This window comes from Cyprinus carpio, chromosome A11 (assembly GCF_018340385.1).
Source record: "Cyprinus carpio isolate SPL01 chromosome A11, ASM1834038v1, whole genome shotgun sequence".
NCBI classification, from domain to species: domain Eukaryota; kingdom Metazoa; phylum Chordata; class Actinopteri; order Cypriniformes; family Cyprinidae; genus Cyprinus; species Cyprinus carpio.
Genome location: NC_056582.1, coordinates 12,347,412 through 12,370,238, shown reverse-complemented (window position 1 = coordinate 12,370,238; position 22,827 = coordinate 12,347,412). Strand labels below are relative to the sequence as shown.

Below are 22,827 nucleotides of genomic sequence, written 5' to 3'. Positions count from 1 at the left end.
GTATTTTCATTATCGTTGGAGGCCGAAATTGAAATAGAAACTGTTTTGATTAATTGCACAGCTCTATGTGTGCAGTTAGTTGATGGAAAGATTAATAACAAGACCTTTTTCAACTTATGATTCTAATGCTAAGAAATAAACATTGCTGACACCACACAGCCTATTTGCTTTTTCATCTCTAAATCTCACTTGAATCTGTTCTACATCAGAAGACTTGATGTTTTGGTGTTTTGGAAGCCTGTGTGCAACTAGTTTCATAGTTTGGTGTTGATAGATGCACAAGTGTATGACTCTGTACTCTATTGTTTTGCAAAAGCTTTCAATTTCAATTGCTTCCCCAACCAACTAACCACCCCAGGCCTTGCTTTGGGTTCCGTCACAACTGAAACTTGCGTCTTGTTCCCATACTGTTTTGCTTACTCAGTAGCTCACACCACGTCTGCAGGATTAACGTTTCATGGCCTATGTTAGCTGTTACATAGTTAATCTCATTAGGGTGAGACATGCATCTCTGCGATTACAGTAAAGGGCTGACTGCTGAGCTGCTGGTAACTGCTCTATTTAGGTCAGTTTTGAGGTTAGCACAGTCATGTTTTAACCCTTACTAGCTCACTTTGACACACCCTGTAAATGATAGTGTTAAGTGATAAGTTGCAGGAGCACTGTTTTAATGATTTGGCATTTTAGAATTTAGATTAAGCTTGTTTGCTCAAGACTTGACATAAAGTGTAGGAAGTAAACAGAAGAGCAGAATGAACTCATGTCAACACGAGGAAGACAAAAACCACATTAACCAAAAAAGGAAATGTCTGCTGCATTATTCAGTTGAAATAATTTATTGATGACACTTTTCTGTTACAAATTCAAAACAAGCATCAGAAATATATGAAACGAACAATAAATTAACTTTTGAGCTCATAAAATAAAATAAATAAAATCCATGACATAAATATCAGTATTTACACAATAACAAGTTATTACACACTTTCAAGTTATTTCAGCAAGTTGGCAAAATGCAACAAATTTTTTAAATAACCCTGGTCAATGTGACTTAAACAACAATTTACGGTTTTAGTTCAATCTAAAACACTGCCATAGTGACATCCAGAAACTAAAGGTGAAGAAGAAGGCATTCCAGTGCATCAAAAAGTAGTGTGATGGAATGGTGATGTGCAAGCAATAAGTTAAAGGATGAAGTCCATTTGTGCCATATCCTACATTATGTTCTTGATCTGTCCATTGTTTCTGCATTATTCTTCATTATTTCAGACTTGACTCAAGTCATCATGGCCACAATCTAATCCAGTGTGACATCCTATAAGTGCTTGACTCTCTTTGATGCCAAATACTGCTCGATGTACTTAAAGAGGATATCAAGCTCTCCCATGGCTTTAGAAACACCTTTTTCCTTCATCTAAAGAGAAAAAGATGTTGTCAACCTTTCAGACATAACTGAATCATTTCAAATAATCTTAGAGTAGAAAATAGTTTTGATGGTGTAACATGATTACTTTTATTAGCATTAAGTTGCTGTATAAGACTTACCTTTTCATACGAGTTCTTTATGCTGGCGATCTCAAAGGGATTTTGGCAAGAAAAGTAATTCCTCTGTAACATAGAGAGATGTATGTAATGTTAAAGACACCTTGTTTGCCTCACCATACCATTGCACAACAGGCACTAGTTATTTCGATTAAACTGCGAAAGCACACACACACAAAAAAAAAAACACATAGGCTTTCTACATATATGCACTATTTCGAAATCCTAAAGATGCCTGAACTACTTTTTTTCAAAAAACAACGCTCACCAACCTAACATTACACAACCTAATTTTAATGAGTTCCCTGCTTAAACACATCCAAATAACAGCCTAAACTGTTTTGCTGTTCTCCCAGCCTGGTTAGGCAGGTAAGTCAGCTGGTTTAATATGTTTTTGTCAACAGGAAAGAAAAGTTTACTCTGATTGTGAAAGTAATCACATCGGTGAAACCAAATTTATCATCCTTTAAACTTATTTTATATGTAATAACGACCAAATGACAGACTTACACATTTCCGCATATCCCGCTTGAGATCCTGAAATATATTTCCTATGGAGTCAATTGGTGTTGTGGAGCGCAAGTGGTTCTTCTGGACAGCTGTTGGCAGAATGGTGTCCAAGTAGAAGTGCAGGATCTCATTCATGACGTTACATCCATAAGGACTCTGTGGATCATGTATGAGAGTTATCTTTTATGAGTTGTTTCAGACACCCACGGTTATCACACTTTGACACCGCTGTAGCAATGTGCAGATGCAAGAGGTTTGGTAAGATTTCAGTTTGGTTTGCAGACGTCTTGCACAAAACCTTCAGTTTCAGTATGATTACTTCTGCTGTTGCTAATTTTAAATTTGAATAATTGCTGCTTTATTACTGTGGGAGTAGATGAATGGAGTTTAGTACTTACATTGATGTTCTGTTGCACATTTTCATTCAATAATGGTTCCAAGTCATCATTGGACTCCTGAGGAGAACAAATGTAAACAAAACCCCATTAGAGAGAACCTCAAACCTCAATATAACATGAAATAAAGCAGAAATGCCTTGTAGATTAAGATTTGCAAGGTTCAGACTTAATTAAATGTATCTGAGCTGGAAATCAGTCTAAATATACTTACATAAAACCTCTGTATTTCTCTATATGCAGAACGGAGCTCCTTCAGTCTCACAGGAAAGCCCTCCACAAATGTGCAACAGTCAGACTTGCAGTCGACTCTTCTGCACTGAGCACTGTCAGTAAGCAGAAGCATGACCAGAGCAGAAAGGATGACTCCAGTGAAAATCATTCTTCAATCCTCTTTCTTTGTTCTTGATTCTTTTTTTATATTCAACGCTCAATAGAGGAGATGTGAAGTTTAGCTTTGGGGTGCTGTTATTTTATACCCTAGAAAATTCCTATCTAGCTTTCTGTGGTGGAGGGTGGGGGGTGTTGACTTACTGGCAATTTGTCTTTACACTGTGTCATCACCTGTGTCAACATTTTTTTTCTTTCTGTTTTTGGAATAAAGAAGTTATAGGAAAATTGAACTTGGATGGTTAATTTAAGATGAAGTCAGCAAAATTTTTTTTTTTTTTTAAGAAACTGCCTTTTTCATCTATCAATCAATCTATCTATCTATCTATCTATCTATCTATCTATCTATCTATCTATCTATCTATCTATCTATCTATCTATCTATCTATCTATCTATCTATCTATCTATCTATCTATCTATCTATCTATCTATCAAAATAGATAAAATATAATAGATTCATTTGCAGTTCGTCTTTGTAAATGAATTTTGGATAATGAAGAAATAATGAACTTAGTTAGTAATTATTAAATATATAATTTAATTGTCCTAATATGATTTAACCTTATCCTTTTTATTTTTTATTTTTTTTTTTGAGACAGTTTCGGGAATCTTCTGTTAGTTTCTCAGACAGAAGCAGTGAACTGAATAGACGTCTCATCTCTGACATTTCTTTTTACGCAGATGGTGGAAGCCCTGTATGTACATTGAGCCAATTCTCACAGGTGAATGTATACTCACACATACAGAGATGATTGTAAGGGGTCCAGTGTGGTTTCTGGGTGACAAATAACTCCTTGGTATTGTAAACCACAGACACCTTTCACATTTCCCCCGGCTCCATTGATTCTAAAATGATGCACGCCAGACTTTCTCCTGAAATTCAACTTAATTTTTTATGGCCTCTTAAAACTTATATGAAAATAACTTTCATCTGTCCCTTCCCTCCTGTAAAAAAAAGTGTTCCTTGTGGGCCAAAATGACCCAAAGGGTATAAATGACACTTTTTTTTTGGCCCAGAAAGCTTATATTGATCAATTCCTATATATATATATATATATATATATATATATATATATATATATGTGTGTGTGTGTGTGTGTATATATGTGTGTTTTCTGCTTTAGGAATATTCTGTAGTCTCAGCCCTTTGTTTGGATATAAATTTCTGGATTGTGTCATATTTTATTTTATTTTTTTTTTACATTTTTTTTTCGTATGAAACAAGAGAGAGCAGCGTGATACAAGACACATGTAAGTAGGGCTGGTGTGAGTTACCCAGATTAGCTGACTTAAGAAAGCATAATTACTTAAGAAAGCTGTAAAACAGCTAGCTCTGTATTCTCTTTTTCCTTTTAATTCAATTAATTGGATGTAGGCATGTAAGAATAAAACTTTACGACACTTTTTAAATGTGATGTACATGGTTTGTAAACACCAACACATCTCTGTTTGAGAGAGACAGTGTAAATATTTTTGCTGAAATATTGTTTGTTTTCAATCAAAATCAAGCTGATTAAGGAAATACTTGACCAGTAAACTCTACACAAAGTCATTTAAAAAAATATGTATTTAGGTCAAGTATACTTATATTTAGGTCAAGCTTCTCCTTTCTTAAAGTAGATCTCAAGAAATTAAATGTCTCTTAAAGCATGTAGACTTATGTTATGTCACCAAAAAACAACAAACTTTTTCTGCTTATTCTACAGTTCACCACAGACTGGTTATATTCAGTTAAAAAATGTCGCAAACACTCACAATCAGTGAAACTACATGTTTCATAATCAACAAAACTACATTTAGCGAATGATTTCCCATTGTGAAGCGTCATACAATGGCATGAAAATCAACCAAATATAAAGATATACATTTTATTCAACCCAAATATATGAAATCTCAAGGCCAATTATCAGTCTCTGAAGTCTTTTGGGATTGTTTTTTTACATGCCTCTACACATCTCAGACAGGGGACTCAATTCATCTTTCAGTTATGAAGTATCAGACATTGTTCTTATTGTAGCTCTTGCCAGGGGAGATTTGAGGATTTTCATTTTAGGGGGGTCAGCAGTGAGGGTATAATAATAATAGCCTAATAATAATAATGTATGAGATAAGATAAAAAATGTTTGATTAATAGGGGTCACATACTAAACTTATTGCAGTATTCCCCTGTATTGCATAGATATGTATAACATTTGAGTACTGAATAAGCCAAATTCAAGTCTTCATGATTTCACACATACAACCTGTTTACACAAACACAAAATTTTACTGTTTGCATTTCTAGTACAACCCTCTTTTCATAGCTCAAGTGTGCAAACCTATTTGCCACATGCACTTGAATATGTATCATACTGAAAGTTAAATTTTCAAATGAAAATGGCAACATGATCGTTTTATAAAGTATGCGTTCATATGTGCTTCATTTTCGCTGGAGGAAACAGCTGAGGTGTGATTAGGGGTGAACGCAGTTTTTGGGGGCAGCTGTGGCCTAATGGTTAGAGAATTGGACTTGTATGATGGAGGTGGAAGGTTTTAGTCTAGGTGATGGATAAAGCAGATACCAGATATGCTGTGGTGTAGTGCCGGGAGTGAATGAACTTAAATTAACACTTTCAGTTTTGCGTACTATGTCTTCCACCCTCAATACCCATGGCTGAAGTGCCTTTGAGCAAGGCACTGGACCCGCCAGTTGCTCCCCGTGCGCTCGGATATATAGCTGCCCTTAAATTGATTTATATACTTGTACTAGTTTCACATAACGTGGTAAACAGTTTTACACTGCTCTGGTGTTTGTTCACGGTGTAACCATCATTGCTGTTCTTTCAATTTATCCCCCCCTAAAAACCTAAACTTCTCACTGCTGTGTGTGTGTGCACTTGGATGGTTAAATGCAGAGCACCAGACTTTTTTCAAAAGGTATTGCTTTAATCTGTTTGAACTGCACTCCGAGTATGGGTTACCATACTTGGCAAATGTCAGCATTGTTTCCTGTTTTAACTGCACTTGTGGATACGACTTTCAAAACTTATGGCTACATTATAGATGGGTGAACCAATTACTCGCTCTTTTACCCCTTAGAAAATTTAAATGATATTGTGTAAACTGGATTTTTATGAAAAAAGAACTGCACAGATGCAGATATTACAACATTCTATCAATTTTTTTTTCCTCAAAAACACACATCTGCTGCTTGCTGATTACAGTGAGATTAGACTTTTCCGCTTGGTTTCTCGCTGTTTGAAAAAGTATGCGTTGTTGGAAGGGCTTGGTTTATTGGTGTTCTGAAGAGTTTTCTGATTTGAAATTGATTGGATGAAGTGCCGCCGCAATGAAATTTAAAGGGAAGCCGCCCCTCTAAAAAGTGGCCTAGTGACACCCATGACTATTGTCATGTTAAATGATTATGAGTCATTGATAATCATTGTACATTTGTCCATCTTTGTTGACGTTAAAGCCAGTTTGAAACATTGCAGTGAGCTGAGCCTATGGAAAGCTGCTTCTTATTTTACTCACAATACTGCAGTAAATGTAATGAAAAAAAAAGTTTAACATTCCTTGAAATTTATTTTAGTGCAGGCTATTACAAGAAATTAGTTAATGCTATGGAATTTCATTAGTTGTCATTAACTGAGTAATGAAAGCATACATTAGCTAACCTGTTCCATTACACCACCTATTTTAGCATTTCTGGCTATATCTCAAATCATGCTTTAGCATGAAGACTAGCGGGGTAAGCCCAACCCATGATGCAAAATTGGTGGTTTTTTGCAGAGTGGCTGAGGTAAGATCTAGACTCACAGACAGGCACAGATTACTGACAGCAAACGTAATGGAGGGCCTTTGGATAAAAACACAAAGGAATTTACAATATGCTGTCTGAACGCATTTGAGCAGCAAAACATTCATCCTGTGGAAAGCCTGAAACCGAGAGAGATTTGATCATCATGCACCTATCATTATTGATTTTGTGTGTGTTTTGACTAATAAAAGAGTATTCTAAGTTAGCTAACTATTTATCAATACAAATTTTGCCCATAGGTGATTCATTCCTGGACCAGTCCTGTGTCTAAAATATCACAGAAGCACTAAGAAAGTATATCTTGACTTATTCAGATGATCAGCATACAGCTGGCCTGTTTTGATTATTGTCTGTAACAGCTTTACGTTTCAGCTAAATTTGCTTTTTTTAAAATCTGATTAAATACAGATGATGAGGTTTGAATTGGTGATGCATTGGGGACAGAGCTTATGAGCTTTAAGGGGGAAGCTAAAAAGGGATTTATGAGGTAAACATACTAAAATGCCCCAAATCGAGAACATATATTATTCACACAGGTGTTTTTTTTTCTTACTTTTCCTTTATGACAGTTAAAAGTATTTGCATATGGATAGATTCATGTTCTGAGACATTAAATATGAAACTGCTCTGGATCAAGATATGAAACTGTCTAACGAATGTCAGCTTCTTAGTTATAAATCACCCATTTAAAGGTTTTTCTAGTATAATATCTATAGTCTTGAATTAAATGTTACAACTATTCTCAATATAGTGTATTTCTGATTAACTGAATTTTTTCACAGATTGATTTATAGTCTGATCTCAGCATTACTGACAGTAATCATTATACTGTTTTTCTGAAATCTGAAGGTTTTTAATGTATAAGTACTGTAATATTGTACCTTTACTTTCACTTTAGTTGCATAAATTTGATATTAGTTACATGTAGCATTTCTGTTTGATTTAAAGTCCCACATTGCATGGCTCAGAGAGTTTCTGTTATATAGTAGTTTCTGTTAAGCAATAGGCGGTTTCGGCAAAAAATTCAGATAAAGTCACACTAAACCACATTGACTCATTGACCCCCTTGTAATATTGGGAAGTTATGGAAGCTGACAATTTTATATTTATCTAAATGATTTAATTGATCATAAGATTGTTTTGATGAACTGATTACATGCTCCCTTATTAGTCAGTCACCTTGTACCATGAAAGCATTAATCATTTCTGTTTCTAGTGATTTTAATACTACAGATATCTACTTAAGACCCAATTTTATTTGATTTTTGAAAAATAGATCTAAATTGTTGCAAGTACACCTTTGAGTAAAGTTCACCAGGGTCACTGCCAGACCCTATTGCTTTACTAAAACTGTCTTTAAAGGAAATCACTCAACGCATTATTCTGCAGCAGTTTCAGTTTCACAATTTTTTTCTTTAGTTTAACTGTTTAAGGTGTCAAAGCCACCGTTCACATGGGCGTTCTGTAGTGACGCATATGCGAGCGCTTGCTACGAGACGGCTTGTCGACCAGCATGTAGGATGAAGCTGTTATGGCTCGTGCCTTTGCGGCCACTGGTACCCATATGACTGAGGTTGTGTTCCAAAACAAAACAGAATGCGTCTGCTGAAGCGTACCTATGGATGTTTTGCTGCATAAAAACTCCTCCCTTCCTGTCACTGGAACACAGTGTGCATAATTTGTTTTCAAGGGCCAACATCATGAAATCTTAAATCTTATTTGCAAAAGTCACAAGATTTGTAAAATGTTTTTGAAAGGAAGTCTCTTATGCTCAACATGCCTGTATTTACTTGATCTAAAATACAATATATTATATATTGTTGAGAAATATTATTACAAATTAAAATAATAATTGTTTTCTATTTTAAAATAAATTGTATTCCTGTGATGGCAACTGAATTTTCAGCAGACATCACTCCAGTTTTTAGGTTCACATGAAAGAAAACATTCTTTCATTATGCTGATTTAGTGCTCATGAAACCGTTGCAAACAATTCAAAAGAATGGCATTTATTTGAAATAAACATCTTTTGTAACATTAGAAATGTATTTTCTGTCACTTTAAATTAGTTTTAATGAGACCTCTCTGAAAAATAAAGTAAAAAAAAGTAATTATTTCTTTCAAAATAAATCTCACCCCAAACTTTTGAATAGTAGTGTAATAGTGCTTAGTTGGCATGGCAGGATAAATTGGTTTATATGCCTTTTAAAAGGGAGGAAATTCTTTATATACCCTTGTTGTTGATGTAAACAGCTGTGTGTCCACTTAAACTCTGATATTTTGCCACAAATTCATCGGTTGCTTCGCAATGGTAATGACCAGGGAGATAATACCATATATGACCTAGACTATGTTAATACACTACCAGTGAGGATAAATATGGTTTGTCCTACCACAAAGTGTTTTGTTGAGTCAGATATTGGCTGCTTGAGGCATTTATCAAAATAGAGCCATTTAAAAAACTAAACTTTCAATAGTTTTGCATATTGTGTAAAATTACTGTGGTTCATGGTAGTATTGATTCATTTTAATGATTTGTTTCAATGATATTTTTGTTAAGGCACTGTTGGGTTGCAGTTTGAAGTCTAAAGTAAACTCCAAAACTGCTGCTAAAATAGACCTTGAAAAAAAACACATATTTGGTCTTCAGCAGCACAGTTTTGCACCTTGTACATTTTAATATGTAAATATGTATAAATGAATATGTAAAACAAAAAAATGACTCAACAGCTGACTTTGTGTTTATGACCAATAGTTTAATTTAACAAAATCTTTTTCGTGACAGTTACCCGTAATGAGTTTGATTTGAGGAAGTGGTATAATCAGGCATCATGGCACATATATGGCACATGTCCCTGATAAATGGAATAAATGGCTCCCCACTGCTCCGGGTGTGTGTTCACGGTGTGTGTGTGTGTGTGTGTGTGTGTGTGTGTGTGTGTGTGTGTTCACTGCTGTGTGTGTGCACTTTGTATGGGTTAAATGCAGATCACGAATTCTGAGTATGGTTCTGAGTATGGGTCACCATACTTGGCTGTATGTCATATAATGTCATGGGATGTTGTGTCAAAAAGCATGACACAAGTCTCATTGACAAAATAGAAGAGTGCTGGTACTATTGGGGGTTTGAAAGCTCATTAGGTTCAGTGCTGCAAAGCAGTCGTGAGCTACCTCAGGTGCTTAGCATGCAATTTTTCTCATAGTCCTGGGAAGTTTTAGAGGAAGTATATTAAGTGTGCTACGTAGGTTCTTTCCCATTTGGCTAAGAGTGACCTACTGTACTGTACATTTGGTTTTGACCATGCAAAACAGATGTTTTGAAACTGTAGAAATTTTAAACCATGTTTCAATTATTTATTTATTTATTTATTTTTACGTTTTAGTGTTTTGGGTGACCCTGGCAGTATTCTTAATAATAGTACTTTGCTTAACATGTTTCACTTGCTGTTCAATTTTTGATATAATTTTATGTCAATTAATCAGCAAGATCTAAAACACAGGAAATTTCCTGTTATGCTGAGCTGGTTTCAGTGAATTCACTAAAGTTCTTTTTTTTTTTTTTTTTCAAAAAAAAAAAAAAAGGTGTTATGAAAGTGATTCAGGAAATTCAAACAAGTCAGCTATTTAGTGCACGTTTCTAGTACCATCATCAGCGATTTAGAGTGGAATAATTAATCTGTTTCTCTGTCACTGGAAAGCTTTTAAATATTTGAATTTTGTGCATGTATAAATGTTTCCATGACGATGTCTCCATAACAATGATTAAGATGTCAATGTAAATTATCTTGGTTTTATCTCGGAATTTCACATTTTTTAATATGGCACAAAACTGTATAAATTTGCATTAGCATATGATATTACAGTATGAACATCCAAAGGTGATTTATTTTTAAGCTTGGTTAATGAATGGCAAATCTATCAAATTATAGCACAGCATAGATTTGTCAGGGTTACTGTATAGCAACAAAAACAATTGGATCTCATATATGAAGGTCACAAAGAAGTCTACAGCCCTTATTGGCACTGTTAGATTGGATTCACCATGGTAGATACCTTTATTCAGCATTTGTATTTAAGCTGTAACTGCACTTTTTTAAAGTAGTTTTTTTTGTGATCACTTCACAATCAGGTGTAATGTTTTATTATTTCCACTGGTAAGCATTTTGCTTGCTTTGTTAATATAGAAACGCAGTATTGAAGTGGCTTTACGTTCATCCTCTCATGTAAAGTTTCAGTATTCCACCAGATATCCCACCAGCAAAACACTGCTTATTGTTTAACACCACTACTGGCCACTAGAGGTCAGTAAGGTTGCTTGTTGACAGCATGTAAAGTGCTAGGCTGAATTAGGAATAGCATACTTCTCTTACTTAGGCTCCAGCTTTTCCATGACCCTACAGAGGATAAGCAGTTTTGAAAATGAATGCATGAATGAATGTCCTACTACAGGTGCTGGTCATATAATTAGAATATCATCAAAAAGTTGATTTATTTCACTAATTCCATTCAAAAAGTGAAACTTGTATATTATATTCATTCATTACACACAGACTGATATATTTCAAATGTTTATTTTTATAATTAGAATATGATGATTATAACTGACAACTAAGGAAAATCCCAAATTCAGTATCTCAGAAAATTAGAATATTACTTAAGACCAATACAAAGAAAGGATATTTAGAAATCTTGGCCATTTGAAAAGTATGAACATGAAAAGTATAAGCATGTACAGCACTCAATACTTAGTTGGGGCTCCTTTTGGCTGAATTACTGCAGCAATGTAGCGTGGCATGGAGTCCATCAGTCTGTGACACTGCTCAGGTGCCAAGTTCTGTTGGAAAATGAAATCTGCATCACCATAAAGTTGGCAAGCAGCAGGAAGCATGAAGTGCTCTAAAACTTCCTGGTATATGGCTTGGACCTCAGAAAACACAGTGGACTAACACCAGCAGATGACATGGCACCCCAAACCATCACTGACTGTGGAAACATTACACTGGACCTCAAGCAACGTGGACTGTGTGCCTCTCCTCTCTTCCTCCAGACTCTGGTACCCTGATTTCCAAAGGAAATGCAAAATTTACTTTCATCAGAGAACATAACTTTGGACCACTCAGCAGCAGTCCAGTCCTTTTTGTCTTTAGCCCAGACGAGACACTTCTGACGCTGTCTGTTGTTCAAAGTTGGCTTGACACAAGGAATGCGACAGCTAAAACCCATGTCTTGCATACGTCTGTGCGTAGTGGTTCTTGAAGCACTGACTCCAGCTGCAGTCCACTCTTTGTGAATCTCCCCACATTTTTGAATGGGTTTTGTTTCACAATCCTCTCCAGGGTGCGGTTATCCCTATTGCTTGCACACTTTTTTCTACCACATCTTTTCCTTCCCTTCGCCTCTGTGAACAGCCAGCCTCTTTTGCAATGACCTTTTGTGTCTTGCCCTCCTTGTGCAAGGTGTCAATGCTCGTCTTTTGGACAACTGTGAAGTCAGCAGTCTTCCCCATGATTGTGTAGCCTACAGAACTAGACTGAGAGACCATTTAAAGGCTAAATTAGATGATTAGAGTGTGGAACCTTTTCACAATATTCAAATTTTCTGAAATACTGAATTTGGGATTTTCCTTAGTTGTCAGTTATAATCATCAAAATTAAAAGAAATAAACATTTGAAATATATCAGTCTGTGTGTAATGAATGAATATAATATACAAGTTTCACTTTTTGAATGGAATTAGTGAAATAAATCAACTTTTTGATGATATTCTAATTATATGACCAGCACCAGTATATTCTTCTGCGATTTCTTAGTATAGTCGAATGGTATTCCGATTTCAGCTGTACAGCAACATTTAACAGAAGTGTTGCGTCATTCTTTTTTCTTTCCTTTTTTTCTTAGCACTTTCAAGAATTAAGTCAGTTTTTGACGTGGTATGACCAATTTGTGCCTCAGTATCTTCTTGTTTGATATGAATAGCAGTGAACCTTTTACCTAAATGGAAAGCCAGTGATAAATGCGGTTTGTGTTTCTGTAGCCGCCTGATAAAAAGGTCCGTCAGAAAACCGCATGTGTCAGCTATTAACATCTGGGTGTTTTAGTTTAGCATAAACATGACAAATATATACGGTTACTTACGTTTACTCTTATGAGGTGAAACTCCAAATATGAAACATCAATTCTTGAGTGATTTCCTATAATGTGTTTTAATGAATCTGAATAGATTTTGTGGTAAAACAGGTGATTCATAACAGCTTAAATATATCTTTATTTTATAAATTATAAATTTTTTTATGAAGACAACAATACAAAGAAAATTACAGATCACAAACTGACCGCAATGGTCTACTTTGCAGCATGACATTTATACATCATGCAAATATGCTTAGAAATATGGTCTATAATGTAGTTAGGTATAAATAAATTATTCTCACAAACTGTAAGGAATCAAAAACGTTTTCAAACTGTTTTTAGAGTCAAGTAGTAAAGATTCTTGTTCTTGAATCTATGCAGCTGTCCCTGTTTTAGAAACATAATAAATATCTAGCTTCACTTAAGTTTGGTCTTGGTGTATTTTCAATGGTGTTGGAAACTTTCTATCCATTCAAGTAGTGAATCCAGCTCTCCAATAGCCTTCACTGCTCCTGCTGCCTGATCAAGCTGAAAAACAAAGAAAGTTATTTTTTCTTTCATTTTCTGTTCTGATTGTGAGGGAAAGTCAGTAGAATTTGGCTGAATTTATTTAAATATGTTGAAATGTGTTAAACTGAGCCTTTTGTAGTATTGTCAGATCAAATAAATGATTTAAAAAAAAATATCCGTGTTGGCAAGTCTAGTTATTAGTTGTCCTGTCAGTAAATTACGTCTCTTACCTTGTCATACATGGTTTGAATTCCTGCGAGTTTTTGTTTGGCATCTTCGCTGCACTCACAGTGTGCATTAGAATGCTTTTGGATAGACACACAGTGACATGATTAGATTAGTCTGTTAAAAGCTTTCCAGCAACATCTCTCTATCTCTATTGCTGTGCTTACACCTGCCCCTAATCCTCCACCAATATTCTAAATTACACAGAGCTTGATTTCAATTACAGTGGTTTATTCATACATAGATAATCACAGCTTGCACATTCATTATTTTTTTTATTTATTTTTTCGCAGACAGGTTTGTAGGTCATAGTTGGTCAAATGGAAAAGTCCCAAATATTGTAGCTTACAAAATTTTATGACTCGGCATTGTTTTAGTCAAAGACTTTCTGCAGGAATTTCTGATGCCATTCATACAGTGTGTGGGACTTTTCCAGTTTTTTTTCTTCAGTCTTATGGTTGCAACAGTTTGAAAAACATTCTTTAACTAGTAGTGTTACATACACACACTCGCAGGTCCTTGGTGATACTGAGGAAGGAGTTGGCCAGTACGCTGGTGGTTCTGCGATGTAGGGAATGACTGCTGCTGTAGTTGATAAAGACCTTATCCATGTAGAAATGAAGGAGCTGCCTGAGGAAACAGCAGCTTTCTGTAGCCTAATAATGGGGAAGACACATAAATCACTGATTTTTTGACAGTAATATGTGGTATATTTTAACTGATCACTTAATTCAACAAAGGTTATGATGCTACAGGCCCTACAAAAAAGAGAATCAAAAAAATGTTACCTGGATACTGTTCATCACGTCTTTTCTAAGTAATCTGATTCCCTTGTGATCATCTCCTGAAATCTGTCAAAACACAAGATATTATCAGATTGCATAACTTGTAATCACTACATGACCTCAAACCACAGACGCAATAAATTAAGGACACCTTAAAAATGGCAATGTTTGCATGGGAATTTTCTGCTCTGTTTTTGCATGAGATATGATTCGTCAGCCTGACAAGAGCTGAAGACATTGGCAGGAGTTTCCAGGGGTTGATTGAAGTATTCCTTTCACTCTTTTTTGCTTTGTCATGCTTAAAAGCCATTGTTGTTCTTTTGATTTAGGCATGCAGAGTGCAAGAAGAACTTAAAATAAATCAGTAACCTGTTGGTTGACATGTCAAGCTTGTCAAGAAAACCCATTGACATCACCAATGATGTCATTGTTACAGTGGGAAATGGCACATTTATACATGTTTAGCATATCACAAACCACCACCAGCTACTTTAACAGAAGGAAATGCTGTGACAAACACATGAATAAGGCTAGACTGTAAATGTGCTCACCATGCTTTGACGGATGTGCTGGAAGTGGTGCCTGAGTTCATGTGTGTGAATGTTCACTTTACAGCTGCCCATGTGAAGCCGCCGACCCTGGGCTGTGTCCCATAGACCACACAGCATGGTGCATACAAACATGCTATATATGATAAACAAGTCCTTCATTATGATTCTGACAGTTCAGCCTAGGATAAAAAGAAAAGACATTCAAACATAAGTATATGTGTGCTACATAAATGTAATAATATATGTGCTATATCATTCTCATATATAATTAAAAAAAAAAATACTATACATTATGTATTATTACCTGGTGAGGTCCAGGGAGTGTTTTTCTTCACAGAATGATGTGCACCTCTGTATGGGGATGGCAGGTGCTCTTATAGTGGGACAGGAGGGGAATTTTGACAGGTATTCCTTGATTCTTTTCTACCTCCCATTACAGTAAGAGGAAGTGTCTGTCTTTGCCTTCCCATCACTTTGGGAATTGGCATGAAGGGATGAAGGACTTCCGTTCAAACAATTAGTGACGTACATAATCTTACTATACCTGTAGTGGCATGTTATACTGTGCAGTTGTGCAATTATTTATATTATACACTGTTTAATATTTTTGGGTAAGATCATCTTTATTTTTATTTTTGAAAGATATCTCTTATGCTTACCAATGCTTTATTTGATTAATAATCCAGTAATATTGTGAGATATTATTAATTTCTGTGAAGGCAAAGCTCCAGTATTCAGTGTTACACGTTCATTCAGAAATCATTCTAATATGCTGATTTGATGCTCAATCAAAACACAAAATACCATCAATTATGAAAACAGTTGTACTTAATATTTTGTGGAAATGTAAGTTTTTTTTATAACAATGTAAGAGTCTTTACTGTCACTTTTGGTTAATTTAAAGCATCCTTCATCCTTCTAGTAAATTTTACTGACCCTACTTTTGAACAGTAAATATTATATATTTGGGAATGAATAAGTATTGGGAATTGATACTGAAAGTACTGAAATAGGATTTTTTTTTGTGTATTTGCATTTTAACAGTAATCTTTATTAAATAATAACGAGGAAGAAAGACTACATACTGTTTTTACTCATTATTTGGTTATTCTTTATTTAGCAGCCTTTATTACTGCATTTAGCACAGGGACAGTCCCACAGGGATAAGGGGCTCTGTCAAGTGATAACTGTCCAATTCATATCACTTCTGAAATTTATTCATTGCATGCATTTCATTTAATAAATAATGACTAAAAAGTCTTGAGTTTCCTTTTCAATCAAGCTCACACAAACAATTATGTAAATGAAATTTCCTATAGTGACCAAAAAAATTTTCATATTTGTATACATTTTTTTTCTAAGCGGTAAAACTAATTTCTTCCTGACATTAGTGTGTTTTGTGACAGTTTTCATAATCAACTGACCAGCATCTCTTGACTTTTGAAAGCATGTGGTCCAGTAGAATGTTATTTCTGCTGCTGTTGGGCTCCATTGACAGGAAATAAGTTCAGATCTGTTTCCTGATACTGCAGGCACTTTGTTTTCTTTTTGTCCTTCCTAACATTGGTTGCTCTGGATGACTGCCAATCAAACCTGTAATACTGCAATACAGGTAGCTGTGCGAGGAAAGACTTCTTTGCTCAGTAAGGAAACCAATTACATGAAATACTTGTATGATTAATCGTTTAAAATGCCAAAGATGTTGAAATACTAAATTCATTTGCAGTCAGTGAACAGGAAGAAAACTAAAACACTAATAATTTATCATCACTGGATGTTACAAAAAGTTCCTGGTTGTACTGTTGCGTTATGTCACTCATCAGTAACGTGTGTCGTGTGGGGATCTGAAACATGATTTTGCCTCAGTAAACTCCTAATTACTGCTTATTGGTTAGTAAGGCAGTTGTTAAGTTTAGGCAGCCTATATTGGGTAGGATTAGGGCTGGGCGATATGGCCATAAAATCATATCTCGGTATATATATATATATATATATATATATATGCTACTTTTATCTGCTATCATAAAATACACATGTAGGTTTAAAATTCTGCATACAACAATTATTGAGCTCCTATTTTGCGCTCAGTCTGTTCAGTGAAGTCTGTTGAAGTTTAGTGGAGAATCGCATGCAGAAGGCTTTTGATAGCAAAACAGAAATATTTCCATGACATTCTAACATTTACAGATGGAGAATATACCTGTGAAATTTAAAACAGCACATCTCAAACGCATTAAACAGCGCAAGCATCTTATCTGTCAGCAGCACATGTGCCTGTCAACATCTGACGGGACAAGCTGCTTTAAACCATACATGTCAACTGTATCTTACTTTATTATTTAGTTATTTTAAAGCCCTTGATATAAGCATGTCTCATGTTTAGGACAAACTGGATTATGCAATTTCCGCGCAGTAATTTAGAACTCAATGTATTGCCCAGCCCCTTAGGGATGTAGAATATGGTCATGCAGAATATGTGCTTTATAAGTACTAATAAACAGCTAATATGCTATTGATATGCATGCTAATAAGCAAATAGTCAATAGTAAGAATTGATCCCTAAACTGAAGTGTTACTTTAGTGAAAGATTCTTTTAAAGAACCCAAAATGGTTTTGCTTTGGCATCTTTGCGAAAAACCTACTTGTAGAACATTTAATTTTCAGAGTGTATAGTAAATTATACACTAAATCTGCTTATATTGTTATGTTACGTGAAGCGTGGAATATAGCAGGCAAATTCTACATATGACTATTAAAAACAAGTATGTTGAAATAGAGCATTATTTTATACATATTTATTTATATAGAAATACTGACACAAGATAACGGCAGGACTACACACAGTACATTAAAAACACAGGCACATTAAGGGCATTCTTAACTACACAGTAGTTACATTATTTCCCCGTTTATCATTTTGCTTTGTCGTATCTTAGTCTACCCCTATACTCCTTAATTGTAACTACGCTTGTTGTCTGTTGCACAGTACGTCCGTTAATGTACCTTTATTTTTAGGGTTTAATTCATTCCACTCAGCCATCGCTGCTGCTTCTGTTCTGTATAATCACATAGAAACGTTTAATGCAGAATACTCATGCTCATTTGTATTCAAGGCAGGAAATTCAATAAATATGATTCATTGAAGGTTTTTAGGTTACACAATGAAACATTCCTGAAATAAAGGGAAAAAATGCACTGTTTTAAAATGCATTCTGTACTTGTTTTCTCCAGTACTGTTTGATTCAATCAGTACTGTCAAGTAGAAAGGAAGGCCTGGCTGTGCACAGGCATGCATCAATCTGTTCATCACTCAAACCATCTTATATTACTATAGCATGAAGGTGTCTGAAGCACATGATGACATCTGAGGGGATGGGAGGACTCAAGTGATTGCCATCCAGACGCAGGTATCTCAGTTTGGGTGCTCCGTTCTCATCATGCATGTTGAGAGAGTCTGAGGGACAGATCTCAGTGCCGTTTACACCTGCAAAGACAAGTAAATGTGTTATTTTTGGAGAAGATGTTCTGTAGCACAATAACAAATTGAATTGAAGTACATACTCTCAATGTTGTTGTTGTTGAGATGAAGTTGCTCTAGCTCGAGGTTGAACAGGGGAATAGTGCTCAGCTTGTTATGGGACAAATGCAAATCCAAGAGTGAGCTCACATTGAACACCAACTTTGGAAGACCTTTGTCACTAAGCTGGTTGTAGTTAAGTCTCACAAAGGCTAGGTTTGTGAAATCCTTAAAGTAGCCCTGTGGAATCTCCTCAATGTTATTTCTGTCCAAGAACAGTTGGAAGAGGTGCTTTGGTATGTTTGCAGGCATCTTCCTGAGGATGTTGTGGGCCAGGTTGAGCTGAATCAAGTTCTTCAGATCTTTGAAGATGTTCTTGCCCAAGCTGCTGTCACTTATCCTGTTATGATGCAGATCCAGAAGTGCAAGATGTTCCATCTTGCTGAATGCTCCTGGAGGGATCTTTGATATTTGGTTGTGGCTGAGTCTAAGCTGCTCCAGACCGGCCGGCAAGTCATCAGGCACCTCCTTTAGCTCGTTCCTCTGCATATAAAGGTAAAGGAGGTTTGGCAGCTTCTCAAACACTTGTTTCTCCACTGAACGGATACGGTTGTTTCCCAGATTTATCCACTTAAGCTCAGTGCAGTTTTTGAAAGAGTCTGCGGTTACTTGGTCAATGTAGTTATTCTGTAGGTACAGGTAGTGGGTGCGGAACGGGATGATCGGGACCTTCCGGATGTTGCGGTTTTCACAGTACAGGGCATTTGGGTAAGATGGTGGGCAGAAACACTCTCTGGGGCAGTCTGGGAATTCAGAGGGAGGGCCTAGGATCGGAGGGGGAAAGTCTGTGGGTTCCTGGGGTTCGGGTTTAGACTTTGGGGTAGGGGAAGGTGGTTTCTTGGGAGCAGGAGGTTTCCTAGTGGTAGGTGGACGGACAGGCTTTGGTTTTGGTCTTCGCTGGCCACACACATCCGTGATCAGAAGAAGGACAAGAAGAGAGCAGTATGCAAGCCCAGCTTTCATGGTCCTGAACAGAGAAGCAGCAAGAAAACATTGTCATTTTTCTTTAATATCAGTTCCTTTACACTCACAATTGATTTTTTAAATTAGCATTTAACTCTGTCATTTCTTGCCAACTTAAGATCACAAGATAATAATAATTAAAAGTCAGATCATTTAAATACTTAAAACATTGAAAATGTCCTAATTACAAACAGTTAAACAAGAGCATTATAATTTAATGTAGGCTTTAATTTGATTTTGGAAGAATTAAGTCATATTGACATCTTTGACTTCATTTGATTACACACTTCGGTGTCTTGAAAAATCAAGAGCACAGTTTGATACATTTTTGATATCTCTTAAAGTTCTACAGGAGACGTGTGTGATGTTTCTGGGATTCTTTGGGCTCTTTTTTAAACAAAGAAACAGAAACTTAAAGAAGAGATTTTGCTATGGGGAACCTTGATCAAGGTATGGCATGACAAAGCTACCGACTCTGAAATAATTTCTGATGTCATCTTTGTCAAAGCATGCAGTCATGTACTCTTCCAGTTTGGGTGGATTATTATGACTTCTACAGACTCTGAAAAAACAGCCCTGGATTTACAGGTTTGTCTGCACAGGGCTCCGATAAAGACTCTATTGTGCAATGTAAGACCTAGGAAAGAGTGAGTCTTAATGAGGGAAACAGGCTGGACACCCAGAGGAGCTTAGAGGAAACCAATGGCTGGAATAACTGCAGCGTTAGTATGCTATCTGAACCTCTATGTGTCAGTTTTGCTTAACAAATACCACTTTTGAATTGCTGATTGGTAGAACACTGAAAACATTACATAATTTCTCAGAGGATTAATAAATGTTTATATATATAGTTAGTTTGCAGGCAGTACAAAGTATAAAAATGAGCCCTGTAACTTGATTTTTTTTCAGACAATATGAAAAACATTTTATTTTATATTTTAATTTATATAACTCATATTTCAAAACTCATATTAATAATGCCTATCATTAGGCTAAACATTCTCACTGAGGGTTCTTCACTGCTTCTTAACTCCTATGTAATAACAATGAATGCTACAAAAGCTTCAGTAATTCAGTATCAGTCTTTGTTGGACTTTAACTTTCCCATAAAAAAAGTTTTAAAGCTAGAAAATATACAATTTTATGCCACATCTCTTTTGGTCATATATGTGAACTTTGACTAGACAAAACATTTTAATTTAGTTATTTTCTACTCTGGAGTCACATGTGTATTGGATCATTGTCTTGATTACCTAAGTGTGCTTCAGCTTTCAATTTTAGAGAAGTGCCCAGATGTTCTCTTTAGGAATGTTCTTATACAAAGCAGAATTCATGTGTTTTTTTTGTTTTTTTTTCTCAGGGTCCTCATAATTTCATAAATGATTTTAAACCTCTCTTAGAAAAATTTGGCAGGTTGACTGCTGGGATCTCAAGTTGAAGATGATTGTTCTTACTATAGTAAGATATTTCCACTGAACCATAAAATAAACTTTGTAAAATAAGACAGATACATTTCAACATCTTATTTTTCTGCTCTGAGCTCCCATCAGGAATTTCCTTTGATCACTCTTTTATACTCTGCTTGTAAAAAAAGTTTTGCTGGAAACTTGATGGTTGATGGTAAAAATGAGTGAAATTATATTAAGCAGATAAAGCTAGTGGGTTAAAATGTGTCTAAAATATGTAAACACTGTGATGCTTGTTTACACTTGGTTACGATTGTCTAATATTAGGTTTGATTTGATTAGATGGGCCAGGCTCTAAAAACATCCCTGTTCAACTCCAATGTTTAGCCTAGACGAATCATTTCACTGGACAAATTAGATATTTTATGCATCCTATGCAGAGACTCACAAACAGGCACAAAACAAGGAGCAATGCAGCGTCTGATGGATGATCACAATCAGATGCTTGGCTGCAAGTGCCTGGCTGGGTGTCAGCTGCATGGTCATGGAGAGCAGGCAGCAGGGCTCAGGCCTTGAGAGAAAGGAAACCTGAGAAAATGTTGATTTGTTTAATTCTCTTCTGCATGCCTGCTTTAGGTGGGGTGCAAATGGGATTGTGACCCTATCTGGGCTTTGATTTATTCAGAAATGTCAATTAATAAAGCTAAATAATATTTGTGACCATATAAGGAGATTTAGGTCATTACTAGGCATAAGACAAATGCATAATAACAAAAACATGTAATGAGTCAGTGCTGGCAAGGCTACAAAATAGGAGGGAACTGTTGAGTTTTAGATTTGGTTAGAGGTCGAAAAAGACATAAGAAGTCTCTGGAATGTATTATTTCTGAACCAAGAGAATAATGGTTTTTGCCTAGAAATGGATCAGACCAGAAACTTTACTGGTCTGCTACCTGGGCAGTTGATATTATTAATGAAAATGTAGCAGAAAATCAACGAGAAAGCTTCCCCTGACACATCAGGTACAAGATGATTAAGTTTGATGAATGTAAGAGATGGAATCTGCACTGTTGGGTATTTTTATCATTTTGTTTTCAACTGGTTTCCTATGTCTTAAAATGTACACACTAACAAGACTTTGATAGATAACTCAGGAGGATAGACCTGGACAGGTGGTCAAAAGACAGACAGGTGAACAATGCATAACTGGTGATCAGTTTTTATTATCTTTTTTTATTTTATTATTATTTTTTATTATATTTATATTATTACTACAATTAGTTTAATAATAATTAATTATTATCATTATTGTTTGATTAATCTATATTTGATTAATTTATATTTGATTAATTTGATTATTGGTTTAATTGTATTATATATGTGTAAAACATATATATATATATATATATAAAATATATATATATATATATATATATATATATATATATATATATATATATAAACTTCTAAACATCTAAAGTATTAAATTTGAGAACACAAAGCTTGTAAGACAGTGTCTACATGTTTTAGCACTGCACTCAGAGGTGTTAATGTGAAAAATCTAGACATTAATTGAGCCCTAGTTGGTGCACAAGTACCCGAATGTACAGCCAAAGTAATCATGCCATTATTTTCATAAGCTCTAACTAAATCGATTAAAAGACACTTGGCTAAATTATGCAGATTTTAGGACCAAATTAAAGGCTAAATTCATGTGCTATTTCTTGCCAGAATCCCCAGATTTTCTGATTATACTTATGTATTTATTTTATTTAGATTTATTTTTCTGAGTTTTGTTTATAGATGTTTTTTATTAACTGTTGATTTTTTATGTGTTGGTTTTTATTGATCCGTCTTGCTGTCACTTCACTCTCACAGAGTTCTGCTCTCCCACCTTGCTTTCTCCTCCTCTCTCACTCTGTTTCTTTTCCCCCTCTTTCCTCCGCACTTCCCCTGTTCTCCTCTGCTAAGCAGGCTGCCTATTGGGTCTTTTCCTCTTTTCCTTGTGAAGGTCAACAATTCTGTCTGCCTGCCCCGCCTTCAGG

At 35.4% G+C, this 22,827-nt stretch overlaps 3 protein-coding genes across 3 annotated transcripts; all 3 read right to left on the bottom strand.

The window, feature by feature from the left end:
- Positions 1 to 820: 820 nt before the first annotated feature.
- Positions 821 to 2,909, bottom strand: il10 (interleukin 10). The gene is made up of 5 exons (XM_042766262.1): positions 2,662 to 2,909; positions 2,451 to 2,507; positions 2,053 to 2,208; positions 1,546 to 1,608; positions 821 to 1,414 (listed from the first exon to the last, which is right to left on the bottom strand). Exons 1-5 carry the CDS (start codon positions 2,827 to 2,829, stop codon positions 1,316 to 1,318), a joined length of 543 nt encoding a protein of 180 aa, XP_042622196.1. The 5' UTR covers positions 2,830 to 2,909; the 3' UTR covers positions 821 to 1,315.
- A 9,919-nt stretch (positions 2,910 to 12,828) lies between these two features.
- Positions 12,829 to 15,438, bottom strand: LOC109092306 (interleukin-20-like). Its single transcript, XM_019106062.2, has 6 exons — positions 15,141 to 15,438; positions 14,837 to 15,015; positions 14,289 to 14,351; positions 14,004 to 14,156; positions 13,506 to 13,580; positions 12,829 to 13,293 (listed from the first exon to the last, which is right to left on the bottom strand). Exons 2-6 carry the CDS (start codon positions 14,993 to 14,995, stop codon positions 13,210 to 13,212), a joined length of 534 nt encoding a protein of 177 aa, XP_018961607.1. The 5' UTR covers positions 14,996 to 15,015; positions 15,141 to 15,438; the 3' UTR covers positions 12,829 to 13,209.
- Positions 15,439 to 17,616: 2,178 nt separating this feature from the next.
- LOC109092297 (prolargin-like) lies at positions 17,617 to 19,392 on the bottom strand. The gene is made up of 2 exons (XM_042766260.1): positions 18,398 to 19,392; positions 17,617 to 18,320 (listed from the first exon to the last, which is right to left on the bottom strand). Exons 1-2 carry the CDS (start codon positions 19,374 to 19,376, stop codon positions 18,157 to 18,159), a joined length of 1,143 nt encoding a protein of 380 aa, XP_042622194.1. The 5' UTR covers positions 19,377 to 19,392; the 3' UTR covers positions 17,617 to 18,156.
- Between the last annotated feature and the right edge of the window lie 3,435 nt (positions 19,393 to 22,827).

Coding starts and splice junctions, on each gene's coding strand:
- il10 (XM_042766262.1), bottom strand. CDS start 2,829: ATGATTTTCACTGGAGTCATCCTTTCTGCTCTGGTCATGCTTCTGCTT. Junction 2,508..2,661: donor GAGAAATACAGAGGTTTTAT/GTAAGTATATTT, acceptor TGTTCTCCTCAG/GAGTCCAATGATGACTTGGA. Junction 1,609..2,052: donor AGCGGGATATGCGGAAATGT/GTAAGTCTGTCA, acceptor TCTATGTTACAG/AGGAATTACTTTTCTTGCCA.
- LOC109092306 (XM_019106062.2), bottom strand. CDS start 14,995: ATGAAGGACTTGTTTATCATATATAGCATGTTTGTATGCACCATGCTG. Junction 13,581..14,003: donor CCAAGGACCTGCGAGTGTGT/GTATGTAACACT, acceptor TCTATCCAAAAG/CATTCTAATGCACACTGTGA. Junction 13,294..13,505: donor TTCAAACCATGTATGACAAG/GTAAGAGACGTA, acceptor TTTGTTTTTCAG/CTTGATCAGGCAGCAGGAGC.
- LOC109092297 (XM_042766260.1), bottom strand. CDS start 19,376: ATGAAAGCTGGGCTTGCATACTGCTCTCTTCTTGTCCTTCTTCTGATC. Junction 18,321..18,397: donor CAACAACAACAACATTGAGA/GTATGTACTTCA, acceptor TTGTCTTTGCAG/GTGTAAACGGCACTGAGATC.